Genomic DNA, 26,031 nt, shown 5'->3' with positions numbered 1-26,031 from the left:
GTTTATATTTTTCTTCTAATTGTCTTCTGGTTTCAATCACTGGGACCCTCTGCAGCTAGACAGTAAGACGCAGGCTAGCAGATCACGGAGACAAGCGATGCCAGGGAGTGGAAGAGGATTGGGAGTCAAGAGGTATCTTGGAAAAGCCACAAGGCAGCAACTGCTGCACCTCTGCATGGGGTTTAGGTTTTCAGGGCCCTGAAAGGTATTTTAATTTTCTGTTGAGACCACATTGTTCTTTTTAAAAAAAGAAGAGAGAAGTAATAGCTAAAGAAGCGAATTATAGCACAATGATCTATTACTTGACCAAGAGACCAAAGTTACCAAAAAAATAGGGACTGCTCCAATCATTTTAGTTTAAATGTGCTCCACAGAGACGATGCCTACAAGCATTTACCACCGCATTCATAGAGAGGCCGGAAGATATTAAGAGAGAAAAAGCAATTCTAAAGGAAAGAAAGCCATTTTTTTACATTCTAACCGGTGTTCCCATAGTGACAATATTCAGCGCGATGTGTAAGGTCAAACACCACGCGGCCCTCATGCTGTGGTTATTTTCTCAGAAAGCTTATATGACCCACTCACGAATAGATACATTTAAGAAGACAAGGATGTCTGAACGGATCTGAAAAACTAGGTCTCCCTGGGAGTCAACTCCAGTGAGAGAAAAGGGTAGGAGCAGAGCCAGTGTTTAGTTCTGCATTTATGTTGCTCCTAGACAAAGCTGCACTAAATCAGAAACCCTTTCATTTACAGTCCCCCCAAAAGGACAAACACCCAGTTCTCCCCTTTATCATCTCTGAACTATATATTTAAATAAGTAAAATACCTTCTTAGCCAGCCAGTCAGTTATAGTATGGGATGAGCTCTATCACTATTTAACAGCACAGAGGAAACTTTATACGACAGTAAATAGTCAGCACACATTAGGCTACTTTGAAAATACAGGGATGTAAAGTGAAGCACATCTGTCCAACAAATTTATGGTTCCTTGAGCACTTTTTCCAAAAAAGCCAGTCACTAGCAAACTAGCACATTCTGAAGAGAGGGATGAAGCAGACAGCAGTGACCTCCACAATTTAGGGTCTACAACAGATGTAGTGTCAGAAGGATCAAGCAGCATCAGGAAGTCCCCACCACCAGCCAGTCTAGGACCACAGAGGCTCTGTTACTTAAAAAACTGGGTTCCCTAAGAGACCGGGAGACTGCCCTTGCTGACATCCTCTTTTCAAAATGTCTCGAGCTGGGAGTACCGCACCCGGTGATGAACTTACCTGGCAATATCTTGCAAGCCTGGCGAGCTGCTTGCCCTGGCAAATCAAATCTGCACGTTTTCCAACGAAACGTGGTGGCTGCTGAGCTGCTCATCACCTACATTTGTGTAAATGCTGAGGAGAACGATGCAGCGGAAATGGACAACAAAAGCTGCCTGCGAACTGCACACTGGGATGTCCTGTTTTGGGGTGGCTTTTATTTTTCCCATGAGAGGATCTGACTAAACCTAACCCAACCTCCTCTCAGTACCAGACAGGAAGTGACACTTTGCAGTTAGTGAAAACTCCTTAGGTTGTTTTTGCTTTTTTTTTTCAATTGTCACAACTAAAGGCCTTTGTATGTTTCTGATCTACTACAAAGAGATTATAACTTGGCTTCCTGTTTTGACAACCTCAGCTGATAGAGGACACCTCCACCCACCTCCCTACCCACTGCGATATAAATAGAGGCGTTTGCCCTGGGTATACAACTGGGCTGAAGAGTTCGGTTACATATTAACTATACTTCAAAGAATAAACTGGACTTACTTCCCTTTAGTATGTATATATATTAGGGAAATGAAACTCAGAAGGATTCCTTCTTGATTCCTTAGGAATTGTTATTATGGAAAAAATAGACTTAACCCCATCGAATTATAAAGGAAAAAAAATGGAAGAGGTTGGGGAGGGTGGGTGAGGAGGGAGAAGGGGATTAAGGAGCATCTGTAATTCAGAGTCACAATATAGGTAGATCATGGGGAAGGCAGTACAGCACAGAGAAGACAAGTAATGACCCTACAGCCTCTTACTACCTGATGGGCAGTGACTGCAGTGGGGTGTGGGGTGGGACTTGATAATATGGGTGAATGTTGTAACCACAATGTTGCTCATGTAAAACCTTCATATGATTGTGTTTCAATGATACCTTAATTTTTAAAATAAATAAATAAATAAATAAGTAAAATGAATAAAAGGTAAAAATGTTGACTCATGTTTTCCAGCCTACTCTATTTTGCATATTTGCTCTCTCACTATCACTTATGCATGTTAGCCACACATACAAGCAAAGTATCATTACGCACATTACTTCACCTGCTTTCTTATCCCTATTCTCTTTTTCTCTCTTGCTTTGATATAGAAACCTTCTAATTATAAGCAAAGATTTTCATAGAATATGTATCCTTATCAGAGTACACACAGGTTTTAATTAAAAGCCATCTCTCCCCCTGCTACCAGCTGAGGTACAGAAAAGAGAACTAGTCAATATTTGCCCCGCTCTCCTCCTCTTTATCTCTGTATTTTCCTAGACTAGATGCTGGATGACTCTGACAAAATATTCTTAAGCCTCGATCTCCAAATCTATAAAATGGTAGTAGTGATCTCACCTGTCTCCTCGAATTGTTGTGAGCAGAGAGACCGTGAAAAGCAAAATGATACAGATTACATCACAGAGTCAAAGCCCAATTCTTGTTTTGCAATAGCCTTATTGAAATACAATTCACATATTATTCAATTAAACCATTTAAAGTACATAATTCAATGACTTGTCAGTATGTTCACAGAGTTGCACGACCATCACCATTATTTTAGAACATTTCATCACCCCAAAAAGTAGTCACTCTCTGTTTCTTCCCTGCCCCCCAATCCTAGACAACAATGAAAATCTACTTTCTATCTCTACAGATGTGCCTTTTCTAGGCATTTCAAATAAATGAATGCCTAGAATCATAGAATATCATAGAATATGCAGTTTTTGTGCCTGGCTTCTTTCACTTAATGTACTGTTTTCAAAGTTCATCCATGTTGTAGTATGTAGCAGGGCTTCATTACTTTTTATGGCCAAATAATATTACATTGTATGAGTACCCAACATTTTGTTACATCACTCATGAGTTGACAGAGATTTGGCTAATATGAATAATAGTGCTGTGAGCATTTGTGAACAGTTTTTTATGTTGACATAAACATGTATTTCTCATGGGTACATATGCCCAGAAGTTGAATTGCTGGGTCATATAGTAACACTACGGTTAACCTTTGGAAGAACTGTTAGACAGTTTTCCAAAGTGGCTGCTCCATCTTACATGCCTACCAGCAGTGCATGAAGGTTCCAATTTCTCCACATCCTCACCCACACTTACTATTATCTGTCTTTTAAATTATAGCTATCTAAGTGGGTATGAAGTAACATCTCATTGTGGTTCAATATGCATTTCCCTGATGGTAATCAAAGCCCAATTTTTATCAGTAACCCAAAAATGTCTCCATTTTTATAGGCAGGAGTAAATACTCAAAATACAGAACAACAGGAAGACATGGGCACCATTTAATCAAATGGATACTGGCTACAATACTGAAGCAAGATCTTGAAGGTGTCCACCTTTACCAGTGGCAATTTTTCAATGGGTATGAAAAAATTTCAATATTTTTAACTGGTATAACTGTACAGGTTCATACCACTAATACTGTTGGCCTTCAGATTATATCTCCAGTAAGAGGCTGCTAAATCAGTTGGCCCTTCTTCCTCTACTAAAGGACTGCTTAAGAAAACTTGTAAGAAGAAATTCTCAGCATAATACGACACTTCATTTACAACTTAGATCTTTCCACCTGTCTTTCTGTATGTGTCTTCCTCTTACATAGAAAGAGGCTCAATTAAAGCAGCCTTTTGTAAGTTAACAGCCATAACTATTTATAGGAAGAAATTTTAGCCCAGACGTAATTTCAGATTAAGAATCTCACAAATATTGAAGTAGGCAAGAGGGACAAGAAGTCAGGATCTAGACACTAGCAATACTTTCCCCTTCCCTCTTAAAAAATGTGGTATTGGGAGAAGGATAGTGATTAGTCATTATTCTAATTTAAAGGGATCATCCAATCTAACTCAAAATTCAAAATAATCCAATTCAAAAGGATTATCATTTTTCTAATTCCAAGAGATTATCCAATCAAATTCAATCCAATCCAGAGGAATTATCATTATTTTCAGACCTTGCAGTGTTTGAACAAATTCATGTGCGATGATGTGAATTATCTCTTTCCCAAAATGTCCAATTTTGGGATTTTAGTTTTTTAATCCCTGAATAAAGAAAAACTAAATTTATGCAGAATGAAATCTATATAAATCATAACAAAGAAAATACAAAAAGGCTGTAAAGTTTAAAAAATAATTTTTTTCCCCAATATAAGACTTCAGGCCTTGCAACATGTATTACCTTCTAAGAAATTTTCCATGTCCCAAGGTTGCATTATGTAGTCCATTGTTTTAGTTATTTCTTGGCATACAGCTAATGAAACTGACCACTGAACTTTTCTATGTCAAATAGAACATTCCATTATGGGAAATTTCTAAAACATTCGTAGTAAGCTAAGTGGAAATGTCATCATAGCTTAGGAGCAAATATGGTCTGTATCAACCAGTACAATTTCTAAAGTAGATTCTACTCAGGAAACAACAAACCATTAATCAAACATTAAGTGCAAAGCCTTCATTAGAGTTTCTGTAAATACTTGACAGTGAAAAAAATCAGAAGCAGCAATCAGTTCATCAAAAGTTATCTGAAGGTTCTTCTAAAAAGATCTAGAAGGACATTTTTTAAAACTGTTCAGTAACATCAGAACCCACTCTATCCATAGACCCATTCTGCTAGATTACATGTTGACCTCATTTCTAGTTCCTGTGAAATCAATAGACTATTTATGCTGCAAGTAACTATCTAGGGTAGGCACTTTCTTAGTCAATCTGGTGTTACCAGCAGTAATCAAATTTTGTACATACCACTATCTCCATTATAGCTCAATAGCAACTGGCTGCAAGCCTATGTCTACTCTCATCAAGGGCTGGATGAGAGGAAGAATTATAAAACAAATCAGCTGAAACTACAGGAGGTGGTGTAGAAGTGAGAGCATGAAGCAAAGGCAATCGGAGACTATTTCTCTGTCCATCTGGGAGACGGGACCAGCAGCATCAGCCCAGCCAAACCCAGATGAGCGGACCTTGGCTATTAAAGACACACATTTCTTCATTCTTTCTGTTATCTGTAGAGCCTGTTGGCTTTGAACTTCTTATTATAACTGTCATTCCTAACTAATGAACCGACAGCTAACCCTGCAGACCAGCAGACCAAAGCTAGAGGCAAACCGCACCCTCCACAACTGGGAAGGCCAGGTGCAGGGACACTGAGGTGTCAGCCCTTCCTGGGAACCATCTAGACACTACTGGCTCCACTTTGGGACTCTTCTGTATGAACATAAGCTACAATCAAACATTCTTCTCAGATCACACACTGTGAAAATAATCTTCTTAAGATTAAAAAACAAGATCAGCTTTAAAAATTTTTTTTTAAATGATCGGTCAGATGGGGATGGAAACCCGACTAAAATTTTACTGGACTTAATGTTTTTAGATTTCAAATTCTCCAAGAAAACCATACTCCTGCTAATAGATATTCTCCACTTCAAAGTAGCACGGATGATGCCATTTCCTGATATGAAAAGAGACATTTTTTTTCTCATTTTTTAAAACTTGAAATCATTTTGGATTTACCAAAAAAGTTGTAAGAACAGTACACTAAGTTCTTATATTCCTCTCACCAAGCTTCCCCAAATGTTACCCTCTCACATAATCAGAGTACAATTATCAAATCCAGAGATTTAGCCTTGATGCAATACTATGAACTACTCTATAGATAACATTCAAATTTCTCCAACTGTCTCATTTTTCTGGTTCAGGACTCAATCCAAGATGCCAGTACTGCACACAAGCAGTATTTCAAAAATCCAAGATGCATCCTTTTCAATAAATCTAATAAATGTTTCTGATGCCCCCCAAACGTGCTGCTTCCTTTCACACTAATGAGGTCATATCATCATTAACCATTGAGTTTTCCAGGCTAGTAATGTTCTTTTCCTCCTCAGTTCCCTCCATATCTAATCAGTCAGCCTTACCAACCTTATCTTGTAAACAAAGGTCAAATCGTTTCACAAGCCTTCAGCCAGATGTTTTGCCGAATCATACTTTTCCCATTCAAGAAAACAGTACATAGGCCATTATTACCTTAAAACAAAAAAACAGCAAGAACCAAGGCTATTTCCCCTAATTAAACACAGTAATAGGTCTGCAGCATGTATATATATATTTATATTTATATTTATATTTATATTTATATTTATATTTATATTTATATTTATATTTATATTTATATTTATATTTATATTTATATATAATGAACAGTAAGTGGGATAAGTAAAGATTTTTAAAGCATGTTGGCAATTCAGGTCAGATTTTGCCACCAAAATGAGTTCAGATCAAACTCAGGTCTTACCATCAAGTGATTTACAAAGAAAATACCTTTTGGTTTTCAGAGCTCTTTTAAGCTATTGTAACTGCAGGTGAGGGATCATGGAGCCAGCCCAATGAAAGCCATGGCCTCATCCATCTCCAACCCATCTTCCCTGCATCCTCTTTTCTTGGGATCTCCCAGCAAAGCCACCTACCATGTTCCCTGTGCCGCCAGGCTCTCTTCACTCCCATTCACTCTCCCACAGATTCCCCAGGGTGATCTTTCTAAAATACCTGCAACTCCCTAGCTTCAAAATCCTTAAGGTTTTCCCATGTGAAAAGAGATTAGACTCTAACCTTCCTCCTGAGGTTTACACAGCTCTCTGCCATCCGAGTCAACTCCCCTGCCTGTGTAGACCGTTTATGCAGCATTACACCCAATAGGAATGCAGAAACGAGAAAGGCCTAGTCTCTGTCTTCAAGACTCGCCCACTCTAATGCATTCCCTTTAATACTTTCATCAAAGCAATTCTTGTTCAGAAAACAACTTCTCCAGTAATCAAAGAGCATATTGGGATTTTTTTAACTTATTTTTTTCTAGCTAGGAAAGTCTACCGTAGCTCTTGATCACATTAAAGATTACTAACAAAACCTCAAATGTTGACATGAAAAGAATTTTTCACATGATTTTAATAACATTTGTCTAAAAGTACTCACTACAGTATTGCTGGTATAACTAAGCAATCCAAAGAGCAAAAACCACAAAAAGTTTTCTAAAAACATGCAACCCCAAAAAAAGAACATCAAGGATGGTATTTAATGGGCTGATTTTTCATGAGATTGTTTTTCCAAAGCAGATATAAATAAAATCTGAAATCATGCATTTGTTTCCATATTAGTATATTAATGCAGTTGAATGACTTTATCATCAACAAAATTATGTTAGAGAGAGTTAAGCCAAAATCCCCACCACTGACAAGTTGAGAATTTATCCCCAGCCACACAGAGGCTGACCTCAAAGGCAGACTTTAAGGACATGCCAATGAAAGAGGAAAGAAATCATATTTTAAGTATTATTAGTTTTATTTTCTAATGTGCAAATAAACATATCTACTTGGAATGATGAATTAAAAGAAGTTGCATTGCAGGATTCATTTATAATGTTTCTCACAATTATCTCAGGAAAACTGCACCGAAGTAGTGCCATTAAGAGGTGAAGAACAATACCACTGAATCCCTTAATCTGGGGGATACAGAGAGGTGGCAGGCTCATACACTTCCTCCCAGCAACAAGACAGGAGGGGAGGGTGCTGAGCAGTGTGTGTACACACATGCTCATGTGTGTGCATGCACACATGTGCACGTTCACAAGGGGAATGCTGCTTCCAAACAGAAATGGCCACTGAGTGGTGTGGACTAAGGTGAGGCCTCCAGACTGGCAGCAATCTGCGTAAGAACAGGCCAACACTACATGGCTGCTGCGTGATGCCACTGCTTTGTAGAAGCCAGGATCTGACCTCACAGGACAGTGGAGAAACCCCGCACTCCTGGCTGTTAAAAGCAGGGGTCTCTGGAACAACCACTGCAGCCATAAGTGTCTCACACTAGCACAAGAAAGGAAGGTCATTGCTAGCGTTCTTCAGGGAACAGGAATAGTTATTTAAGGAGACATTAAAAGAGATGTATAAAACAACACAAATGCTTTAAAAAGAGGAATTTCAAGACAGAACTTAAAAAGAAAGAAAAAGGGAGTCATTTTTCTGGATTTTGTGCATGTTATGCTTTTTACAAATCGGGTGAAGAATAAACATTGCCATTTCTCATTTATTGGCATTGCTACCTGGCACATTGTAAGGACTTAATAAAGGAGCATTTACTGAAAGAAGAGAGACAAGCTAATATGAAAGACATAAGAGCAGAAGTGACAGTGGCCCAGGGCAGTGAGAGGAACGATGCAGAAGGGAGGCAGCACAGTCTGTAGCCAAAGCCAAACCAAAATACCAGCTCTGGGACAGACCCCAGGACTCAGGGAAGGGACTCCACAGGGGACAAGAGAGCTGTGGCCAGCTGAGAAGGACACATTCAGGAATATAGAAGACAGACTAGTTCTTAAAAGTAGAGGCAATAGCCTTGGCAAGCTTCTGGGCTATGAAGCAAAGGCCAGCAGTGACTTTTCTTGAAGTGCACCTGCTGGCATTGTGAGCAAAGCTTCTCTAGTTTCTAGACGGTATGAGAATCCCCAAGCTTCTTGGGAAAGTGTAAAGAAGAGAAGCATGGGGATTATTCTTTGTTGTTAGCAGTAAAAATATCTAGTGGGAGACATGACCAAAGTACCCCATGGAGTGTGCCAGCCTACAGACCCAGATGTGTCACTCATAACACTTTGTCCCTTGGTCACCTACAGTGACAATCTCAATTCAATGTCTATCTTATGAAGCTAATACGCCCTTATGCAAATCTGATGTTGGCCAATCAGAAGACATGGAGATTTACACATGTGAGTCATCTGCATATTCAGCCTGCAGTTGATACCACACGGAGATAGCACTGTTTAAACATGGGCACACCCACCCAGACTCTCATGTTCTATCTCTCAATTTGGGTATGAGGCATAATCATCTACTTGCGACAACTCAGGGCTAAGAGTGGGGAAAAAATTAATGATCCAGTAATAACTAGGCAGAACTAACACTGAGAAACTGACCGAGACTATTTTAATTAGATTTCTGAAAGGATATTGTTTCCAAGAGGTAACCAGGAAAGGAACAGAGAAGTCAAGTCATGGTTATCACTCCAGAACTTATGAGCCATGAGAGTCACAGCCAAGTTCAAGGGCCCAAGACCCAGGGAGGCCCACTTCTGAGAGCCAGTCTGAGCTATTTACTGAGCGCCTGCTCTGTTCCCTGCAGGGAAGCAGAGGAACCAGTTCCCAGGCCAGACACCGCGACTATGGGAGGGAGGGAGGGTTGTGGCACTTGCTATCACTGCCTCAGCGATCAGGCTGAAGCGCTGAAACAGGCCAAAGCCTGTAAAAAAAAGCAAAGGAGAAGGCAGAGGCTGAGTAAACAAGGTGGGAGTAAACAGCAGAAGCCAAGAAAGCATAAACAGCCTATTGTTAGGTATTCTAACCAGTCACAAAAAGCAGGGAGGAAGATGGTAGGGGGCAACGTGGAAACAACACCAGAAGGTACAAAAGAGAAGAAGGTAATCCAGTAATAGGCAAAAGCAGGGTCAGGCCCTCTTATTCCAGAGCCGTCCATCCGTGATGGTAAACACACCATAGAGTTGGCCAGCTGAGACCCTTTATGCACCGTTCTGCATAAAGCTCCACTTCCCACACAATTTTTCTCCTCCAGAGAATGTCCAGTAAATCTATCTATCTATAAAAGTATAAATAAAACAAATATAACAAAACTTCGTTTTAAATTAGGAATGTTGGACTAAAATAACTTCCTGGAGGCTGCCAAGTCGGTGGAGTGCTGTAAATACCAGCGTTCCCGTTAGCTCAGTAAAACTCACCAACTTTAGAGGCCTCTGAACTTCAAAGTTCTTTCACATTTATTTTCACTGATGCCCGAAAAATTCTTAACAAGGTAAGCGGTGTCAATATTTCAACTCTCATGTGAAAAATGAAGTAACTGAGTTTAAGAACACCGAATGAAACATCAAATTCTCATGAGGGTCCTTCACCTCGGGACCAGCTCCAAGCCCGATGTCCTTTCCTTCCACTGCCTCGTGGGCCTTCTAAAGCAACTCGCTGGCTTTCTGTCCCATTGCCTGAACCAACATGAGGCCCAGAGATTTCAAAGTTATTTTTCAAGAAGTAAATGATATTATACAATACTTCCTCTCTTCCTCAAAGTCTTAGCCAAGAATCATATGAAACCAAGAGGAAACACATGTTCCTCAACAGCAGTAAGGTTCCAGGTATCAGGTAACAGCAGCAGCTGCTGAAAGCCAGTCCCTCCAGCCACCCCAGTCCCAAAGTTTGGCACAAACACTAGCATCAGAAGCTTAAGGCCACTCGGATGTGAGTCTTTGGCAACAGAACAAAGGGACCAACACTTCAGCTCCCCAGGGTGTTCAAATCATACACTGATGGAAGAAGGTGGTTACTCATCACAGAAGTTAATAGCCTGACCCTCTCCACACCGGAAAGAAGGGGGAGGAAGAGGAAGTGAAAGCAAATGACTCTAGGTCCTGGATTTCATATGCAAGAATAGCCAGCAACAGGTGCAATATTCCGATGAAATTAAGACTCTTACAAGGCCTTTCGCCTCCGCAGCACAAAGAGTCTTAAGCACAGAAACCCAACATTAGCAATGAGGTCAGAAGTGCAAATCATCATCATTTTCTCACCAGTAGCAATTTTGTAAAAAAAAAAAAAAAAAAATTACCACACAGACCGCAAAATCTGTCTTTGCTAACACATGACTTCTTTTACATAGTCATCTCCTAAAACAGTTCACTCTAAAGTAATTTGAATATTGGTCATAATAAAGCATTCTTCAATGCCCAGTGTCTAGCATAGTGCCCGGTATGTTGTAGGTAGGCAGTAAATCTTTACTGAGTGAAAAAATGAAACCAACAAGCATGTAAATGAAAAACTGCCTTTGTGAATAAAAAAAAATTCTTAACCTTCAGAGTTGTACACAAGTGTATTTGTTCCTATTTCTCCAAGAGAGGAACAAAATTAGAAGCCAAGAGCAACTTGGAATTAGAAGTCAAGAGAAAGAGATATCGCTAAGAACAAATCAGGAAGGGCCAACCATCCATCCACCGGCTGGCTGAAGGGGAGAAGCTCTGTCTGCCTCCCCTTGGGATTAGCTGATCTGCACAGAGAATGCGCATTTGGAGAAGACCAGTGGGAAAAACCATCACAATCATCTGAGCAACCCAGCATCAGGCTTGCCTCTCCTTCAGTGTGCCATTTCACATGGCATTTTCCACCACTACAGAATTTATAAAATAAATTTTGTTGTATAATCTTCTTAACATGATAAAGATAATCCACTGGTTATATGTTATGGAAAATGTCTTGTGCTACATGTGACAGGTATAAGAAAAATGGGTGTGGATAAGATGAAGTTGAAATGAAGCCATTTTATAAGCTATAAAAACTGACAGGAGTAGAAGAAAATGGCAATGAAATTGGGCACATAGATGGAGAACGCTTGTCCTATGAATACTGTATTACATTAAAAAAACAATACCAGTGTGAGAATATCACTGATTCATATAAGATCAAAGGCTTAAATAATGATATTAATGATAAAAATAACATTTGAAAGCACAGAAAACTAGTCATCAAAATCATCAGATGTCAGAGAACTAAGTACAAAGAAAAAGAGTATAGTAAATAGTTTTATAAAATTACTATAAAAATGACTCCATTTAATGACATGCCATTCAATTTTCTTTAAATTCACAAATTTCTTTTATTTATAGCTCAAGTATTCTGAGTAGAATTTCTTTCATCCATAAATATTAAGTTTGATGAATCCATAGATTTTTTTCAAGTCATTCCTTTGAAGATTCAGAATAACTCCCATTTTCTTTTACCTTGAGGTAACGCCCAAAGGTCTGAAACAAAATTCTCAGCTGAGATCCAAAGTGCCTGATTAACAACTACTTCAGACTCCAAGGAAGAAACTGGACTAGCAAGTCCATTAAGAGTGTTCTGTTTTTTAAGTGACATCTTTTCATTCATTTTCATTCATTAATTCACAAGGATCTATCATCCCTAACCAGCCAGGTACTGCGCACAGCACTAAGGACACAGTAGTGAACTAGAAAATCTTGGTCGTTGCCTTTATGGAGATCACAATCTGGGGACCTATCAACAACAAAGTAAATAAACGATTCACATTGTGACAAGTGTGCGGAAGCCAGCAACACAACAGGTGGTAGGAGATAACAGGACACAATCTACTTGGGCTCGGTGGTGAGGAAGGGCATCTTGGAGGAGGTGTAGTTTAACCCAAGGCTCCAGCCCAGAAAGAGTAGAAAGGACTATCCAAGAGCTGGGGGACTGGTATTCCAGAAATAGAAAAGAGCCAGTTAAGAGGTTTTTCCCAGAGCTGCAAGCCAGCCGTGGATGGGGGCGATGGGCAGTGAGTTAGGGGTCACATGATAAATACGGAAAAGGCATCTCACCACGTGATTCCCCCAACATGCCTTGCCTTTATGCACACTTTCCTCTTGGCCTGGAATCCCTCCCTCCTACATTCTCCTCTGCTACTTCACAGGTCCCTCCTCTGGGAAACATTCCCTGACCTTCCAAGGAAGAGCAAAACTCTAGGAGTTAATCCTTCCTCACCTGTGGTCCCACTGCACTTAGCACATGCCACCACTGTACCTCTTACCACACTGGGCTGAGTGTCTATTCATGGCCCCAGACAGAGATCATACCTTATCTGTCTTTGCTTCCCAGGGGGTCAGTCCATCATGGAACTTGGCACCAAGTCATAAAGTAAGTGAGTGAGTGACAACACAAGACGAATGGAAATTTAAATGAATGTACCACCAATATTAATTCATTACTCAGCACTGAAGACTGGGAATGGCACCATAGTTACAGCTCGTTAACTCATTTACAGTTTAAGGGACAGGATGATTTCTATCCCCAAATGACTATCATACAACAAACATTTCAGGGCAATTCTGCATCACAGAAAAGTGATGGAATAATTTTCACAGAGTATTATTAGACACTGACACCGATCCACTCGCTATCACCAAGCTCGCATTAATATAAGGCCCCGTACGAGACTCTGAGGCTGACAATCGCCCTGTCTTCAGACATCTCCAACACTACTAAGCCGAGCAAATCTTATCTTTTCAAAATGCTGTTGATGACTGACATTTTAAGATTGTTTACATGTCACTAACTTCTTTCAAAATATTACTAACAGAAAATGTTTTTTAAAAAAATTCCAAGGTCATCCAAAGGACAAAATCATTTAGAATCTGTTGCTCAGGAATTTTCACACTAATTCTTGGCTCACTGAGTCATGCCTGGGTTTCCAACGGACAAGAATTTAAGTAACCACAACATTCTAAGCCCGTCTTCATTACCTGCCTGTGACCCTCTGTCGTCTCCCTGTGTGGAATCAGACGTCACTTCCATTTCTCCTCAGCTCAGCATATCCTCCGAAGGTAAAGATTCACAAGCCAACCATGCATGTTTTCTGAAGTCACAAAGGTAAGTGTACCCCTCGGCTAGAGGCTGATATTTGATGGAGTAAAAGTGAAAAACCGAGCCAAAAGTACAGGAACTGTGGAGAGAGGAGTCCCTCCCCAACTGCCCCAACCAGAATGGTTACATTCCTGCCTCTGTGCACAGCCCAACACTGGTCTACTGCGTCTGAGCCTCTGCCAGGCCACGGAGCCTGTCACCTTAAAATCCGGAGGTGTGACAGACTTACCTGCCTGAGAACAGCAAAGGAAAGCATGTGTTTCTACACAGTCACTGTTCAAACTGCTCAGAATACACAGGACCCAAGCACTTCCTCAGTTTTCCTTAGGTTCTCCTTAAATTTGGGTGCGGAGTAATCTTTAGCAATTAAAGAATTAAAAATGTTCTTAAGTGTCTAGTTTTCGAGAGATCATTCTCATAAATTTCACAATTTTCAACCTATATACTCCAAACTAATCTCTAAAGCTCTTAGGAAGCTGTCCATTAATATCCTAAATAACACAGGCCATCATGCTAAAAGCTACACCATGTGTCTTCCATCAGGATTAAAACTACTAGAAGAAATACAAACTGCATCTTTCTGCCAACCTCAAGGTGCAGCCCTCTGCTCACTTCACTCCAATCACTGCCCTCATTCAGGTGTTCTGTGGGCCAATATCTGCCCTACTTAGGGTCTGCACACAGGCTCTGCCCTCAGCCAACACCCAAGAGTCAACTTAAATATGGCTTCCTGAAGGGGGTCTTCCTTCACCACTACCGTGGATCACAGGCAGGCGAAGCCCCCTCTTGATACACTATCACAGCACCGCAGGACATGTTTCCCTTCAGCAATAAAACAACTACTCGCACACTCTGTAGTTTAAAATCTGTGTCTTCGACTAGCCTACACATTTCAGAGATCAGACTCCACACTGCTCTCACCAGTTTTGCTGACCATGCATGCCCAGAATAGCGTCTGGCATACTCAACAAAGAGTTATTTCCATTGCAAAGTGTTGTCTCTAAAAATACTCTTCAGGGCACACTGCAGTCACTTCCAAAGCTCTGAGGAAATATTCATCTTAAACCATCATCTTCATCAGGAGTTATTACAAGGCAAGGCATTCATGAACTGAGACAGGAAAAAAACATTAGGTATCTTCAGTAACATCTAACAGATATTTTGCATCTCCTATTATGAGGTAGATCTCAGAACACACTCTGAGTAATACCTTTGGCTGTATTGCCAACAAAAATCACAGCCATTTTTATATCACAATATAGCAGAATAATCATTTGGTTTATCATCACCTCAGAGGTAGCAGTTACTGGACCCATTATTCAGTCTTGTCATTGAATATACTAGTAAAAAAACACATATTACCCTATCACAGGTTTTCTAGGTATTTTGTAACTAAATTTCAGTATAATTGTTTTTCCTAAGTAATACCACATATTTTATTTTATGCATTTAAAAACACTTGTCTGGATTCACCAAAGGGGTCCATGATTAGGAAAAGGGAGTAATGAAGATAAAGAATAAAAACCTAGATCTCCATCATTATCATGAGATATAAACATTTAATGTACCAAGAAACACTTACATTCTGTTTTCAATGCACTGGACATTAATTTTTACTCACTGGGAAAGGGATAAAACATTTCCTAAAAAAAAGATGTTTCAAAATAAATAGAAATATTAAAGAAGTTATTCTTTAGAAAAGATATTTCATTAGTTTTAGGACAAAACAACTATAAAAGAAGAAATTCTCAATGGACATTTAAAAATTTAACAGTGACTTTACTGTTCAAGTATTTGATATCCTTGACATTTTTTTTGAGATATAACTGACATATAAGATTATATTAGTTTTAGGCATAAACATAATGATTTGATATATGTATATATGGCAAAATGATTATCACAATGAGAAGTTAAGATCCATCATCACATATAGCTATGACTTTTTTTCTTGTGATATGAATTTTAGGATCTACTCTCTTAACATCTTTTAAATATACATTACAGTATTGTTAACATATGGTTACCACACTATATATTACATCCTCAGGACTTACTGATCTTAAAACTGTAAGTTTGTACTGTTGACCACATTCACCCATTTCACCCACCTCCCCAAACCCTACCTCTGGCAACCACCAATCTGTTCTCTGTATCTATAAGTTAGGTGTTTGGGGTTTTTTGTTTTTTTGTGTTTAAATTCCATACATAACTGAGATCATAGAGGTTTGTCTTTCTCTGTCTGGTTCATTTCACTTAGCATAATGCCCTCAAGGTTCATCCATGTTGTCAAAAATGGCAGGATTTCCTTCTTTTTGGTGACTGCATAATATTCCATTGTATATATGTACCCTATCTTTGTTGTGTATTCACCCATTGATGGACATTTAGACTGTCTCCATGTCTTGGCTATTGTGAATAATGGGAGTGCAGATGTCTATTACAAATTGTGATTTTGCTTTCTTCCAAAGTGGGATTGCTGGATCATACGTAGTTTTTATTTTTAATTTTTTGAGGCATCTCCATACTGTTTTCCATAGAGGCTGCAGCAGTTTACATTCCTACCAACAGTGCACAAGGGTTCCATTTTCTCCATATCTTTGTCAAAGCTTATTATTTCTTGTCTTTTTGATAACAGTCATTCTAACAGATGTGAGGTGCCATCTCATTGTGGTTTTGATTTACACTTTCCTGATGAGTAGTGATGCTGATCCCCTTTTTGACATATTCTTGATAATGAAGAAACTTCTCTGAATTTTTTCTGGAAAGACTCATCTCTGAGCCACAGAGGATCTAGGCAAGAAGGGTTTACAAAATACATATGCTATTTCTACCAGGAGTTTCCATAGTTATAAGCTACCAATTAGAGATTCACTCCATCTTATTTCTGTAACAGTTCTGTGCATACATGCAAACACCCCCCCACCAGGATGAATAACAGAGTAATCATTAACACCTTCCTGTGAGTTGGCTTTATTAGGCCAACCATTAATATCCACAACACTCCAATCAAAAAAGGGGGAGAGGCAGGCCTGGATAGAAAGCCAGTGAAACATCTAGGGGCTGGGTCAGGAGAAAAGAAGTCCAGAGGTTTTACACAACCCCGATGGCAGCCAGTGGGCCCCAGGTGCACTACTAGGACTGCTTCGCAAGATGACACACCACAGCTTTTCTCCCACACAGATTAAAACAGTTTGGGGCCAGTGCAGTTCAGAGCTCCAGTTAGGATCAGGAACTCTCTCACTCTCTCCCACCAAAAGGAAAACAACAGGAAAGACACGGTTCCTGCAGCCCTGCTCTCTTCCTCCCCCCACCTCCTCTCTCCCTCACCCTGTCCCTGGTTACACTCCAACTGAAGATCTGCAGCCCACTGTCTGCCTGTTTTAATCCATGGGTGTCACATCTCTTCCAAAATATTAACAAAACCCCCTAAAATTTACAAAATAAGTAGAACCCCAAAATCCTTTAAGAAGTGTACATCTTACCACTCCCACCAGAATATTTCCCAGAAATTTCTGAATGCATTTCTTCTCAGGCACAAATATCCACCAGACAACCACCAACAGCCAAATAAAAGGCAAGGAAAGTGAGCAGGAGGAGTCCCTGAGGTCCAGGAACCCAGAGCAGCAGAAAGAACACTGAGCTTGGGACTTCTGTTTCATCTTGGGACAGTCCTTTCTTCCCTCCTTGATGGAGTTCCTTCAATGACGAGGCAAAGTCAGCAGAGTACATGACCCCTTAAAGCATCTTCCAGCTCTCAAATTCCATGACAGTCCGTGTTGCCGTAACAGCCATCCATGGTTAAAAATGAGAGAAAAGATCAGAAGAAGGCCACTTACCACCAAAAAACAAAAATGGCTTTTTAAGTCAGGAAATGCTGGAAAGAGACCATTTCAGCTTTAAGGTCTGCTTGCTCTTACTATTGCTCATGCAAAATTTTTCACTCCTTATACTACATATGAAACGTCTAACAGAAAACATTCCCATATTCACTAGCAATATGGAAAGTGTGCGGCTATAATGTGAGGAGAAGCTTGTCTCAGAATAATCTGGATCTATACAACAATGATTTCTAAAGCCATGAAGTTTGTCACATCCAGCAGAAGGTACAGAAAATGTAAGGACAGCCATGCCTAACTGCAGCAAGAAACTGGTGCTGAGAAAAGACAACTACTGAAAAACTTGAGGGGGCCATACTATTTCCAGGGGTTTATGTGACTGCCAAAAAGGAATATTCTGCAGCATTTTCTATACTGTCAATACAATTTTTCAACAAAATGATTTCCAAAGCAAATCACTCATTACATTTCTCAATTTGTATATATTTCATACATTTTATTATTAGTTATATAATTATATATTTTTTACAAAATTTATTGAAGTCTATAAAGTTTATTATTATATTTTCTCACAGTAATGAATGTACATCATTTTTAAATCACAACTCAGCAGTTTTGCTTAGTCCTGATTTCAAGGGGCTACCACCCCCACCTGTTTTCTATTTGTTCCATTACTCATTTATGCATTTCTGAACACTACATTTATACGGCTATTTTCTGATTGTACATCAGACGTTATCTACAGAATTTTTGTTATAGTAACTAAGAATTTACCTCTCCTATATCCACTCCTCCAGACTCTACCCAGTTTTTGTTTCTGATATCGTACTTACACTTTTAATTGCCAAGACCTCTTTTTTATTCTCTGAATCGGATTTTTTTTATAGCCTTCTGTTCTTGTTTCAAAGATGTGATTATTTTTCCACCTTTCTGAGGATATTTATATTATGTATCATTTTCTTTTCTTTGGTTTCCCTTAGGTTTCTTTTTCCTGTTGTATGGGTATGGCTTTAGTGATGGAGGCTTTCCTCAAGCATCTGATTACTGTCATCAAAATGGGGCAGTCAGATGCTCAACTTCTGTGTGCTTGGGTGTCACCTGCCAACTGGTAGGCTCAAAGTACGCAATCAAACTTCAATCTGCAACTATACTATACCCCCAATAAAAGCACCTGCTTATTGGGGGGCTTGTATAGTTTCAGGAATCCTGGGGTCTCACTGTCCTGGTGTATCTTCATCTTCCTGACATCAAACCAGAACCCCACCGCCTCTCTGAGACAGGGATCCCAGTTCTCCAGAGAAGGTACAAATCTCCGTTCTCCTGTGCGGCTGTGGAAGTAGGGGAAAGAACTGGGAGTCAGAATCCACTATTTCAGGTCTCAACCAAACTCTTGAGTTTTCAACCCTAAAATTCTCCCACCTTCCCCTCACCCACCCTCAGACAGTCCTGGTGACTCTACTCGGGGGCTTGCACAGTCTGGGAGTTACATCAGGAAGCCTGTCGCTACCACTGCCTGCCCCAGCCCCTGAGGAATCACCTCTCCACCACTGGCTTCCAGCACATGATGCCTTGCCCATCCTCAGCTGCCTGATCTCTACTTCCCTTTGGTCATACAAGCTCATTCCTTTTTTGTTCTTCTGCTGTAAGTATAGCATCATTAAAGCAGCAAGCGGTGTCAAACACATATTCACTCTTCTGCTTTTAGTTACAAGTTCAGCTCTCTTCAATTTATCCTTAGGAAGATTCTTAAAATTGTCTCATCACCATAATCTGGACACTGTCCTCACATGGTGGACGTGCACAGGCCACACTTGGTTTTCACAGTCTTGAATTCCAAGAGACGATCTTGCAGAACATTTTATGGTCTAAACCAGACTTTGTACAGTAATGTTCATAACATCAGATATAACTGTCAGTTAATTATTCTCTTCATGATTAAGTCCAATTTGGAATTTGAATTCAACATTTATAATATGACACACAATAATTTCATTTGTAGCAAAATTTTATAGTTACAGCATAAAATTAGGTTCCTTTATCAAGTATGAAATTTTACTTCATGCTGAGTAATTCAGTCCAGCCAAATTACAACTTCTATTTGGGGACCTCTATGCAGATTCACTTTATGTACTGAAAATACTCAACTGCATTAAAACTTTATAAAATTCGAATAAATGTTATCTCTGAAAATGTATGCTAAAATAAACACAGAAACCCAAAGTTCATCTACATTTACTAAAGAAAAGAATCTATAACTCTATCAAGTATATTAACAATGAAAGAAAAACACCCAATATATAGATGTTCTTATAAGTCAAAAGATCAGTGCCTCACGATGAACAAATAGGACAATCTACAAGTTTCAAAAACACAGAAAGCAATTCCTACCTTGTTAAAAGGGAACACATGTTTCTAAAAGTAACATACTGTAATATAGAAATAATTTTCCAAGATCTTCCTCTGGACCAGAAAGAACTTCACAGCTAGATGCCAATATTTTCCCACAAAATCCAGTTAAATTAACTTTATCTACCTAAGGAGGGTGGAAACTTCTCAAGCTAGAAGGGTGGGTTTCTTAACAAATTCATAGAATTGCAAACTTTTGCCCAAATTACTTGGTTTAGAAGCTCACATACAGTTGAATGAAGGCACTGGAAGTCATGGAAATTCATAAAAAATATTTTTCCCACATTGTGATATATTTTTAATGTGTCACAAAAAGATACTAAGCAACAGAAAGCAAGCAAAAGATATATTAGCATGTTCTTTCATTTGTTTTCTTTAAAACATTATGTTTCTGAGATCACTGAAGTTAAAAAGAAAAGGTAACGACCATTAAATGAATTTAAACTTGAAAGCAAAAAAACATTTTAATATTGTGCTTCATGGACTTTGATCCAGAAATATTTGATACCCCCTAACATTCAAAACAAAGTATCCCAAAAATGTATGTTCTTGCTCTTTTCTGTCACCATTTGTTTGAGTAGGAGGATTGTTCTCCTCTGATTCACATAATTTTGTCAGTTATAAATATCATTTGGTGTTGATAAGAAGAATGGAGATGAATGATGTTAAAATATTAATATTAATAAATAATATTTATAGTATTTAATCCACAGTTTACCTACTGGTCATGACAATTTAATAGCCTACTGAAGAAAGTATAATTGATCCAATCACCGAATTAAAGAATTACCAAGTTTCCTTCATAATTACAAACATCTCTGTTACTTAAATGTGGGAATTAGACCTTGAATTTCTAGGCAAGCCAAAAGAGTGCCTCTCTCTACATTTAAACAGGATTTACCTTCTGAAGAGATCAAAATCAAATACTCTCTCTACACATTTTCCTATGTCCTAAGCCTAAGGCATTCTATTCATTAATCCTTTATAATGTGCCCAAGTTCAAGCATTGTTGCAGGCAGTGACATAAAATTGTCCTTGAAATCCTTTGAATTTTTCTCCAACACTGCCCATCAAGATAATGGTCTCATTTAATGGATCCTTGGATAAAAAACACTTCTGAGTCAGTTTCTTGAATGTCCAAGACCTACTAAGGCCAGACAGAGCCCTAGGGGGAGTCACAATGGTGAGCTGGAAGGTTGACATAAATTTCTGGCCCAGAAAGTCACCTGCAGGGTCTCTGGGAAAAGCCACTCAGAGTTTCTAAGACCAGCTGATGCTCATGGGCTCCCAAATGAGAAACGGTAAATCTGGTGGCCACCCTCAATGGGTGCTCACTGACACAGGACACATTGCAGGGAGGCACAAAGATCGACTGTCACACAAACATCCAGACAACAAAAAGATGTTTCTTTAACAGAAACAGTCAAATCCCAAAGGTCCATATAAGCTAAGCAACAGAAGTCACATTTCATTATCAAAACTATATAGTTTCTTAGATTTTCTCATAATAAGATACCTTTGGACTTATTTACTATAAGTATTATTTGCTTAAAGACTAAGCACTAAGAAGTACTACAGAGTAGTGATTCAGAGTGTGGCACAGCTCTGTGGGTTTAAATTCTAGCTCTACCACTCATGCCCTGGGCTGTGTCAGTAAGTTACTTAACTACCCTTTGCCTCAGTTTCCTAACTATGAAATGGGGATGATAACAGAAATGCCCCCTCCATATGGCTGTTGTGGAAATTAAATGAATTCATTTATGTGTGTCTGTATGTACACATACATACGTGTGTGTACAAACACATAAAGACATACATGGATGTGTGTGTAAATAATATTAAAACAGTTAAATAGTGATGGCATAGGAAGCAAGCAAAAACCATTAAGCTACTCTTCTTGTTGCTACATACTTCTTATAGCCCGAATTACCTCATGTAGCATTTCAGGTTAAAGCTAAGCAAATATTACACATGAGCAAACATATTTAATATGATGAGATAGAGACTATTTAAAGTTATCAACTGATTGTAAACATCTGTACCCATATAGTCAATGGTGTACAGTAAGCTTATCTAAGTGCTTTAGCCAGCACTGTGTCCCCTCCACCTCCATTAGCAGGAAAAGGCCATAAGGAAACAGGTAAATAAAGCCCAAGTAAAATCTCAGAGGTGGGAAAACATAACAGATTTTGAAAAGCTGACTCAGGTAAGTGTTCCCAGTAGTAAATGAGGTCTATGAGTCGTTCATCAGGCTGAATTCTAATATTTCATACCACAACCAAAAGGAAGGGGTGAAAAATACAATGAATGGCACATATTTTTTTGACTAATGTCTTTACACAAATTTGTCTTGGTTAATGTTTTTACCTCTGTAACCCTACCTATGAGAAACTCTCCTTTGCTCCAGATGCCCCTCTCGCCTTTGTTTACACACCTCCGCACTCTCCTGCTGCTCCTCACTCCCTACAATGTGAAATACAACCAGAATGTTAAACTGTGTACCCTGAGCATCAGGCGTGTGCCAACCAATTCCGTGGCTGGAAACATGGGTCAGAGTCCATTCAGCCAGACCTGGTAACTTGGGCCAAGAGATGTACCTGCTGTGTCTCTCAACAGCCAGCAGAAAATCAAGAAATGACACAAGGGGGAAAGGAGGGCAGGGATGGAGCCAGGAAAAAACACCAATAATAATGATGCCAATAATAAAAGCAAGAGCCTCTCACAGTACTAGCTGAACAGTCTTTTTTTCTTTCTTTTTTAAATTAAGGTATCATTGATATACTATCTTATGAAGGTTTCACATGAGCAACATTGTGGCTTCAACATTCACTCATATTAACAAGTCCACCCCTCCACCCCACTGCAGTCACTGTCCATCAGCGTAGTAAGATCTAGCTGAACACTCTTAACTTATTGGATCTTCAGAGCAACTCCACAGATCCAATAAAATGTAGTAGAATCATTATTTTTCTTCTACTTAGTCCCCAGAATTTACATTTTTAAAATTTCCCTTTAAATAACTTGAGACCAAAACTTGAAGATAGATACAACGTCCCAAATAAATTTTATGGTATTTAAGAGTCTACAAGGAAAACCTTGAGGCCCCGTATTTACAGAAATGAAGAGAAGGCAAGAAGCAGGATGTTAGTTACCCAAGTTACTCTTGGGGAACAATAATCTAAATCCCTAGTGCCAAGTGAATGCCTCTTAAATAATTTAAAGCATTTTAGCTACAAATCCTCATGTGTCAAGGTCCCTGGCAAAAGGCAACAGGAGCTACAAAACTCTGGCATGTGCAAAACCAGCACACCCACGGAAAAACGCATGGCTAACAAGCACATTACCTTGGGCCATGATGTTCAAAGAGTGAAAGGCACATGCTTCACTTAGGAAAATACAAAAGAGTAATGAGAAAAAAAAATGCCTTATTAAATACTATAAAATTTTCCTTTAATTCAAAAAAAAGTTTAAATAAGTTTGTGCTTTTTCTTCTTTTTAATAGACACTATAAAGGAAATAAATTAAGCAGCTCCATATTTCTTGCTATCTTCTAAGCAAGCCTAAAGGACAAAGGAAGAAGGAGCACAAAGGGATACAAAGCAGGAAGATTTTTCCTTAAAGAACTGGAAGTGACAGAGAAGTCCAGAGCAGTGCATCGGGATAACTGTGCAGGTTCACAAGCTGCCAAGTATTTTCAGTATATATTAGAGAACATAAAGTCCTAACAGCAGAGCACCTAAGCCAAAAATGAGATAACAGGTCAAACAATGGTAAAACATAAGGACTGAAGGTTTGTCAAAAACATATATATCCCATCTGGAAGAGATTTCCAGAAAAGGAGAAAAGAATAAAACCCAGAAAGAAAGTCTACGTTAAGAATTACAGACTGTGAGAGCAGAAATGTGTGTGCAAATGTGGGAAAATAATCATGAGATGTTATCCAATAGCAAGGAGCTTCTTGACAGCAAAGTCTGAGGACCACTTTTTGAAAAATTAATTCATGAAAAGAAAGGTAAGATCAGGTATTATCCTTATAACAATTTAATAACTTACCAAGATAAAGAACTGTGTAAATTTGTTGCTGACTGAAGGCAAGTCAGCAGAGAACTTCCTTCCAGCTCTATTTTTAAAAATGATTTTATACATTTGTCCCTGCTTAATAAAGGGTGCCACAGTCGGAGTTCTATTCGTCCAGATGCCACATACAGCTGAAGAGACAGCTTTCTTCATACCCTTCACTCTCCTATTATGAGGTCCCAGAGAAGAGGCTTTTGGAGGGCCTCAGGAACAGAGAAAAACAGTTTCACATTAAAAAAATGTGTTTTTGGAAACGTATGGACAGCGTCAATCTTCTATGCAATCATCTCCCTCTTTGCCTTGCCTAATATGACACGCACTCGGAGACAAACCTGCATCTGAAGTTTAACAGTGGGAAAAGGCATCTTATACGAAGTAAACAATTTCTGTGTACAACTCCTCTGGGTCTTATCTTCCTAATCAACTCATTTCTGACTCACTCTGCACTATTGTTTATTTTTTTCAAATTCTAGCTCTTATGTGACTTCCTGTAGGAATCTGGAATAGGATGGGGTGTAAGTCTCTTAAATGGTACAAAAAACTCACTGTAAGACTTGATTAAAAACTCAGAGGTAGCCTTATCTATGAAACAATTATATTTTCCCATAGAATAACTGTAGGATATAAATGAAATAATGGATTTGAACGGTACCAGCATATAAGCTTAGCTCTCTGCCTCCTCCTCTTTTAGGAAATACTTTCTCATTCCGAAATTAATTTTCCTCGCATGCTCTTGACTTAGCAAGCAATCAGTGAGTTCACACATTGCTAGCTTTTATGGCGTAACTAACTGATTACAATTTTAAAAGGTTAATGTATATCTAGATCCTTCTCGTAAAAAGCACTGACTTTGGCTAAGACTCCTGGACCCATACATTACATGAAGTAAAAGTTTAACAGATTATGTTGAACTTTAAATGAAAGTCATGTAAATGAAGATACTGCTCACAAAGGGATTGCTCTATTAACATATTTGCCCAGACCTTCTCATTTCCGATGTTTTCTTTTAACGTAACTGCATTTCCCAACTCAAATAGCACACCGATGAGCCCACTGAAACACAAACCACGTGAAGGAGAGCTATGGGGTCAGGAAGTTACATTCAAATAAGAATCAATATCGGTCTACCCATTTTTTAATACAATAATGAATGAAGAGAAGTAAAGGAGAGTGAAACACTTGAGGAAACCGATCCTGAAATTGCTCAGCCGCCTCTTGCATTTCAGAGGGAGCGGTCCTCACTGGGACAGCAAGGCAGCCACGACTCCCTAACTCTCCAGATGGGTGGACGCAGCTCACAGAGCCACAGTGCTGTCACCGGCCACATGAAGATGCCACGATTCCTCTGCATCGTCATAAAACAACTCCAAGGAGTCTAACACAGATAAAGTGCTTTGCAGACAGATCCCCACTAATGCCAAGCTGCCATTTTCAGGTATGAAGTCTGTCCACTGCCCGAAGACACCAGGCCAAGGTGGCAAAGGGGCCTGAAAATCAGCAGGACAGTGACTCCGAGGAAAAAGAACATCTTTTCTCTACATAGAGGCACAGCCCACTCAGGTAAGTGTGTCCAACAGACTGTCACTCAAGAGGGGAGGCCTTTGTCTGGCTGTCCACCTACAAGAGCTGCTTGGCCTAATATTTATAAAAACAAAGTGCCACCAAGCAGCAGCCCTAACAACTCACCACACTAAACTCACCATTTCCCCCACACCTCCTCCTGGGGTGCCCACAGCAGCTGCTGTGAGACAGAACCAGAGTCTGGGATTGTTTCCTGACCAGGTGGTGTCAGACCTCAGCCAATTTCCCCATCCCTGACCTCTTCTGGACTCCAAACACCCAAACCTTTCCCTCTGCACCCCACATTCTACCCACACCCTGCCCACGCTCCTATCAGTCCTGGAACATGGTCCCAATCGGTGCCCCTGCCAGGCCTGGAGGAGGAGCCATGAAGCGGCAGGAAGGAGGATAAGCTAC

The 26,031-nt window shown here is 39.4% G+C and overlaps 1 protein-coding gene across 10 annotated transcripts in view; it reads right to left on the bottom strand.

Annotated features, from left to right (window-relative positions):
* The window catches only part of UTRN (utrophin), a 454,961-nt gene that overhangs the window by 400,894 nt on the left and 28,036 nt on the right, over window positions 1-26,031 (bottom strand). For 6 of the 10 annotated variants that reach the window (XM_073219698.1, XM_073219699.1, XM_073219705.1 and 3 more), the window contains exon 1: window positions 1,275-1,428. The exons of 3 other annotated variants lie outside the window; for them this stretch is intronic. In XM_073219698.1, coding sequence (XP_073075799.1) covers window positions 1,275-1,368 — 94 coding nt within the window. In that variant the 5' untranslated portion in view covers window positions 1,369-1,428. Of the gene's footprint in view, window positions 1-1,274; window positions 1,429-13,611; window positions 14,300-26,031 lie in introns of those variants that run through there. One more of the 10 variants, XM_073219706.1, reaches the window with a different exon arrangement.

This window comes from Manis javanica, chromosome 13 (genome assembly GCF_040802235.1).
Source record: "Manis javanica isolate MJ-LG chromosome 13, MJ_LKY, whole genome shotgun sequence".
NCBI lineage: Eukaryota > Metazoa > Chordata > Mammalia > Pholidota > Manidae > Manis > Manis javanica.
The sequence above is the reverse complement of the archived record's forward strand: the minus strand, read 5'-3'. Positions and strand labels throughout refer to the sequence as shown.